Source organism: Benincasa hispida, chromosome 11 (assembly GCF_009727055.1).
Source record: "Benincasa hispida cultivar B227 chromosome 11, ASM972705v1, whole genome shotgun sequence".
Classification (NCBI taxonomy): domain Eukaryota; kingdom Viridiplantae; phylum Streptophyta; class Magnoliopsida; order Cucurbitales; family Cucurbitaceae; genus Benincasa; species Benincasa hispida.
The window spans coordinates 55,712,547-55,719,852 of NC_052359.1; the positions used below are offsets into that span (position 1 = coordinate 55,712,547).

General features: G+C 37.4%; 1 protein-coding gene across 2 annotated transcripts; it reads right to left on the reverse strand.

Moving 5' to 3' along the window:
- Positions 1–823: 823 nt before the first annotated feature.
- On the reverse strand, positions 824–5,242 carry LOC120091090. 2 transcript variants are annotated; one of them, XM_039048922.1, is made up of 6 exons: positions 4,871–5,242; positions 3,634–3,825; positions 3,476–3,553; positions 2,551–2,616; positions 2,362–2,427; positions 824–2,270 (listed from the first exon to the last, which is right to left on the reverse strand). In XM_039048922.1, the coding sequence occupies exons 1-6, from the start codon at positions 5,171–5,173 to the stop codon at positions 1,413–1,415; spliced, it is 1,563 nt and encodes a 520-aa protein (XP_038904850.1). In that variant the 5' UTR covers positions 5,174–5,242; the 3' UTR covers positions 824–1,412. The 2 variants fall into 2 exon arrangements, with proteins under 2 accessions (XP_038904850.1, XP_038904851.1); XM_039048923.1 differs by having other exon boundaries at positions 3,634–3,822; positions 4,871–5,241.
- Positions 5,243–7,306: the final 2,064 nt, after the last annotated feature.

Sequence of the window (7,306 nt, forward strand, 5' to 3'; positions counted from 1 at the left end):
AACGAAAAAATCAAAACAACAACATCAGAAGATGCCTCTGAAACAAAACCCAACTATCAGACAAAATCCCTCCAACTGGAGACTCCTGCAACTAAAAACATTCCGTAAACTGGAGTTCACCCACGTCGAAAATGCCTCCCAATCGAGACCACCAACGCCAAATACGCACTATCGTTTGAAGTCCCTACACCGAGACACAACCGAATGACAGCAACATCGATTTCTCTCTCACGGCTAGAACTCTCTCTCTCTATATAATACGACTGCCTCGATTTCTTCTCTCTTTTGTGTTTCACGACGGGTGCCCTAAAGTTTTGGAAAAGATCTACATATCTACAAAATTACTACCGAACTTAATTACTTAAATACCTTTAAGTTTACACCCACTTAAATATCTTGTTCATTTTCTACATCAATATTCTGCCATATTTACAAAATCCAAAAGATTGTTATCATATACTCAAAGCAATTTCCCATATTAAAAACTATTGAGAATATCTTTAAATATAACAAAAAAATTTTATGATAAATATCAGACAAATTTCTATTACAATCTATCAAAAATTTGTCAATAATAGACAATGTCATTTTACTAAATTTATTCATTTTCTTTTATTTAAAAGAGCTATTATCTCTATTTAATTGCTATTCAATTTTTAAATAATTAAATTTATAAATACTCTTTTCACGTACTGCATACATTTTGCATCTCTTCAAAATAAAGAGAGAGACAAAAAATTAAAAGCTAAATAGCTACCAAAACAATTTTAAAGAATCAAAATTAGAAAACTACAGTTATCAAAATTAGAAAAGAAACGATGGGTTAACAAAAGTCCTAGGATCACAACTCCAATTTGTATGAAGTATTCCTGTTTAAGTTTTTAGGGGGTAAAAAAAAGTATTCCATTTGGTTTTCTACATCTTTTATATTGTTTCCTGCTTCTTAATAAAGTAGATAGCAGATCTCCATACTCATCAGAAGATGCATTCTTCTGCTTCACTTTATTGAAGATGTAGACAACCCAATTAAGGGTCTTTGAAGATTTAAATACAAAATTCTTACACATTCTTCCTCCTCTAAATCCAACTCAAACCTCTTGCAAGTAATCAGCATCTTAGTCCTCTACCTCTCATTTCGTTCATCGAAACAGGCACGAAGAAAAAAAAAATGCTCCGATGACTAAATTTTCTTCCCCATCGCTGCCACATCCAGCAGCAAGATCTCGACACTCTCTGAGCTCTGCAATGCACAGGGAATGCCTCAACAAGAAAGCCGAAGTAAAGACAGAGCTTTGGCTACGTCTCAGCTCTGCTTGCCTCTGATAACAAAAGCCAATGAAATACAGGGATTCTTAGCACATAAGATTGTTGTGTTGATGACGAATGGTTGCCAAACTACCTGGCATTATAGATCAGGACTGCATACGGCACTGACGGGTGTAAAGGTTCTTTAACTTTGTGAGTTCTTTTCTCCTCCTCCTTGCCTCAGTCGCAGCCATCGCATCTATGGTTTTCTTACAGAGGACTATCTCTGGTTCATGTCTTCTTTCTGCAAAATCACACAAGTCATCACAAGTTTTTGATGGAAGACAGTGATCATCTTCGCTCCCGTTATCTTGTTTGACCGCCGGACTGGGTTCAATACATTCAAGTCTTACAGGAGAAAGCACTTTTCTAACTTGAGCTCTTGTGTTGGTATCAAATCCGTCCACATCTACTCCAACTGTGTTCTGAGTATGATCCTTTGGAGTCGAAGCTTTGTTTAAATTAGGAGCTTCATTCAAATCAGGAGCTTCGTTTTCTTCTTCGGCTGAAGGCAAAGAAGGACGTCTGCTTTCTGCATGCACAACCTTTGAAGTATTAGCACTGTCTTGGGATTTCGAATAAATATCCTCTTGATTATTTCCAGCGGGAAACCAGATTTGAGGATTCTGTTGGTTCCTAAAATCATGATGAGGCAACAACCAAGAACAAGGTGGTAGTATACACAATGGTGTTCTCGGGCCAGTGACGTCCATAAAGTTTTCTTGTACATGGGAAGAGCCAGACACAGAAACATTATTATTAGCAGGCAAATTAATACTTGACGGGACGACGACAACATTGGGTAGATCATGATAGGGAGTTGTAGGTTGAACCACAGATGGCCAGAAATACGGAAGGCGACTAAGCAAGAAAAGAGGGTAGTTGGTGGGTAAAGGAGGCATCTGAACATGAGATGATCTATTGTTTCCTGGGATCTCCACCTTCGGCTTTACTGCTTCAGCCAACTAGACACAAACGAGCGAGCAAGTGAATTTGTTGGGAGATATGGTAAGACCATGACCACACACACACTTCTTAAATGCAATCCCGTCCTACCTGTTCCTTTAATTCCATGTTAGTAGTCTCCAGAGTTTGGTACTCTTTCAGGGCCAACTCCTTTTCCTTGATTGTTGAAAGATCACAAGATGAAAGGTAAACAAAAATTATGAGACAGAAAAGTTACAGAATATAAATGGGTCCTTTTTTTGGTGGTTTGGGAATAGTATCATTTTCGTGAGTGCCTACCCTCTTTAAATTTTCATTTTCCCATGCTAGATCAGCAGCCTTTTTGGTTAACTCCTCGCACAGAGCCTGCATAATAACCAACCAAAATAAACTATTACATGCAAAAGTAATTTGAATAGACCAACGCCGTAACAGGGACTCTCTAATTACTTTTGATGAAAACTGATTAACTTAAAATTTAGCTCATCAGTCATCACCATGTATAATACCCAGAAAAATATCCAATCAACCAATTCATATACAAAGACTTTGATCGCTTGTAAAGCAATGATTCAGAATAATTTTATAGCTAATACTTTCTTTGTAATAAATTAAATCATAATAGCACACTTAACTGACATTGTTAACCCTTTCTTGATGGTGCGAAGAATAAAAACACCTTGTATTTTGTTTCCCTAGACCAAGTAAGGATGTTAATCTCCCTTGAACTTGATAAGAGGATTAAAGTTGGACTGTGAAGAAGCCGACACCAGTTACATTGCACTGACAATATGAGTATGGTGTACGGTTAATCACAAAGATAACTTCCAAAAGTATAGCAATCAAGTTGAAAAACAAATAACTTCCAACAGTATAGCAATCAAGTAAAAAAAAAAAAAAAAAGGAAAAAAAAAGAGTTAATTTTGACTGATATTTTTATTATGTTTAAAGTAATGTTATATTTTTGGTTTGGAGCCTAAATCTCCTATCTTCTGCGACTATACAAGTAGCCAAAGACATTCACAGATGGTCTAGAGTAAGATATAGATATCCACGAAAGAAAAGAATGAAAAAAAAAAAAAAAAGGAATTTCAATAACCTTCATCTTGGATAAACATATTTGTATGATAAAATACCACAATGATGTCCTAGATATGCTAAATATATGATGCATAATTTGAACAATAAAACTGAAAAATACATCTCAAGAAGAAATTCTATGAACCTGCCTACGCCGAATTGTCTGCCGGGCTGACTCTCTGTTTGCTAAAATCCTTCGTACTCTCCTTTCTTCCTTCTCAGCCTGAAGAAGAAAGCCGCTTATGAATAGATTGAAACAAAGTAAGTAAATATGTGTAGGAAGAAGAAGTCAGCAATCATAACCTCGGTTAGATTACGTCTTGACCTCCTGCAGCCAAATAACTGGTAGCTTGTAGTGCATGCAGGACTCACTTTACATGATTCGGCCTCCTTGTCCGCCTTTATCAACTCTCCGGTTGTTTCCCACTCAGGGTGGGACTGATTAGTACATTCTTTCTCTGATGGCTGATGTCTTACCACCCCTCTATCCTGCTGCTACAAACAAAAGTAGTTTGTCAAGGCCTGCAGAAGTAACGTAACTCTTGTTTTCTTTTAATATCCACGAGTGTTTGAGCTAGCTTGAGTACACGGCATCAGTTCTCATGAGACAATTGCTTGACTTTGTTATATTTGGTTGTCAAGAAAAATTTGTTAAGTTACTTGTAGAATATCAAACACCATGTATGGGCAGCATAGTAATACAACTTTACTCGTTTTGTAGTTTGACATAAGTCATAATAACGGAAACCAGGACCTAATTGGGGAAAACAAATGGAGATGTTGAAAAGACAAGCGAAGAGCTCCACCTTTCTAGTCCAGTCACCAATAATTTGAAGAATATGCTAAGATTTTTTTAAAAAAGAACTTGAAGGGTATTCTACAAGTTTCCTTTGCACCTAAAAAAAATTACAGGGTTAGACGAGTTATCCGTAACAATAATGAGGTGCACGTAAGTTTAGCTGAATGAAAAACAAAGGGGTAACTGTTTCCACAACTGTTGGAGAAAATTTCTTTTCCAAACCCAATTCACTTTGCTTTCACGAGTTAGCAAATGGTGTCACTTAATCTAGCAATGGTCCACTGCTTGTTTTAGAATCCAAGACAAAAATCTCCACATTCTTAATTGTACTCCACACTTCTGGGATAAGAATCACCAATTCGAATCCTAGTCTTTAGATTCTAAAGACCAAAGAAGGATAGAAATGCGAAGTTAAAGAACCGTCAGGCAAACACATTTGAAGAATACATAGTGAATGTAAACCAAATAGCTTAATATTCCATGGTTTTGCCTCAGATGTCATTCAGATTTTGAAAAATAGAATCAAACAAGTGATAGCTCCTCGTTCACTCGTTCGATTAACAATGGCTCAGGTAAGAACACCGCACTCAGTTTCCCATACCATTAACGAGTGAAAATTTGGTTGTCCATGTAAAAAACACAAAATCAGAAATCCACCCTTCATTTTGAATTCCAGCAAAATCGAAAGGCAAAATGCAATCAAAATCTGGGAAGAACCAAAAAGAAAAAGTAAAGAATAACCTCAATCCGAAGGTCCAGATCGGCGCAACTAGGTAAAGAGTCGGCAAAGCCAGAAGTCGGCAACTCGGTCTTAACCTCCTTCCTAGCTCGTTTCCCTTTCCCTTTAATCCCCCATTTGGTTTCCAACGGTTGAACTCCAGTCTCTCTGACAGCCAATACCGCCAAACCAGCAAGAGCCTCCGCAGCCTCAATCTCAACCTTGACCATCTGATCCGCCGCCTTAGAAGATAACATGGAGGAAGAAGAAGAAGAACTCAAACTAGAACAACTGGTCCCATTGGAGCACTTGGAAGAAGAAGCCATGAAAGTGAGAGGAAGAGAAAACCCATAACAGAGGAGATGAAGAATGAAGAATGAAGAAATGAAGAGCGAGTAAAAGAGAGTGAAAGAGAAAGAGAGCGCGTGCGGATGATGGTGAAAACTTACGCGCCTCAATGAATCAGTGAAAGCCACGTAATCGATTCGGCGCTCGTAAAATTATTACACGTGGCATCTCCGCCGTATAAGAATTGTAGGCCACGGACCATGGTTTAGTGAAAGCGTCGGTGTGTGGCTACTCGATATAATATCCACGTGGCTTTCTATTTTCTTATAATAAAATAATTTTTTATTTTTAAAATTGTTTTTATATTTATTTGTGTGTCTTGGATTACAAAAGTGAGGGGGACTCTATGGAGGAAGAGACTAAAGCTGCAACCTTTGCGATGTGGCAATTAGAGGACCATAAATAATTAGATACGATATTACATAGGTTATAATTTTTTTTGAGTTAAATTATAAAAAATTCATTTAATATACTATTTCGATTTGTGTACTCTAATAAGAAAGTATTTAGGTCAATGAGTCATGAAAATAGAAGTTGAGAAGTGTGAAGTTGTGAACCCAACTTCTTGTATGGTCCAAGGAATTCGTGGGCCATATAACTAAAAAAAATACTTGAAATAAACCCGGTATATATATATATATATATATAATGAAACGTAGATAAAAACCAAGATTTAAGATTTATCGTTCTGGGGCTTTTCGTGTCTTAACAACTTTTGTTCCCGACCAGGGTGCTCTTGAACGTCCATTTTTATGTGTAAACTTATATATATAAAATGAAACGTAGATAAAAATCAAGATTTAAGATTTTCCATTCTGGGGCATTTCGTGTCTTAACAGTTTTTGTTCCCGACCGGGGTGCCCTTGGACGTCCATTTTTATGTGTAAACTTTTCATCCCGAAATTGACCTTAAATAAACACAGTGGGACAAAACCTTAACAAAACACTTCGTATCGGAGGAATTTAGGACCAGAGCTCATTTCAAGCATGAAACCCTTATCCCGAAACAGTCACCCAAAAATCGTAACCCTAAACCCACGAAATTCATGCCACTTTTTCTATGACATCGAAATGGTCCCATAACAAAACACCTGGCACTGGAGCATTTTGGGAATGATTCTCATTTCAAGCACTAAACCCTCTCAAAATCGGCACCCAGAAACCGTAACCCTAAACCCACGAAATCCGTGCCACTTTTTCTTTGCCACCGAAATAGGCCTAGATGATCGAGAACATTATTTGAGTTGCATTGCAGAGGGATTTCACATTCCAGGGGCTTTTCGTGCTCTAACGACTTCTGTTCTCGACTATGGTGCCCCTTGGATGTCAATTTTCGTGTGCGAACTTTCCATCCCAGAATTAACCTAAAATGAACACAGTGGGTTAGAACCTTGACAAAACACATGGCACTAGAAGATTTTGGGAACAAAGCTCATTTCAAGCACGAAACCCTCATTCTGAAACTATCACCTAGAAACTGTAATCCTAAATCCATGAAATCTATACCACTTTTTCTTTGCCACTAAAATGAGTCCAGATGCGAGGGTATCTAGTTGAGTGGCTTTAGAGAAAGATTTTCCATCTCAGGCGCTTTTTGTGCCCTAACGGCTTCTACTCCCTATTGGGGTACCTCTAGACGTTAATTTTCATGCATGAACTTTTCTTTCTGGAATTGGTCCAAAATGAACACAGTGGATCATAACCTTAATAAACTACCTGGTGCCAGAAGATTTTAGGAACGGAGCTTATTTCAAGCACGAAACCCTTATTCTAAAACCATCACCCAGAAACTGTAACCATATACCCACGAAATCCGTGCCACTTTTTCTTTCCCACTGAAATGGACCCAAATGATCCTGGGCATCTAGTTAAGTGGCTTTGAAGAGTGATCTCTCATTCCAGACATTTTCCATCACATACATAGAGGAGAGGGGAGAGAAGTTACGATAACTCCTTCCCATCTAGTTACAAACTTAACTCCCTAGGGGAGTTATTTTATTATAATATTAATATTAATTAAATAATATATGGTTGATTAATTAACCATTAATTGATGAACTATATATTATGCATCTTAATCATATTAAAATGCAACTTTCCCTTATAACCTA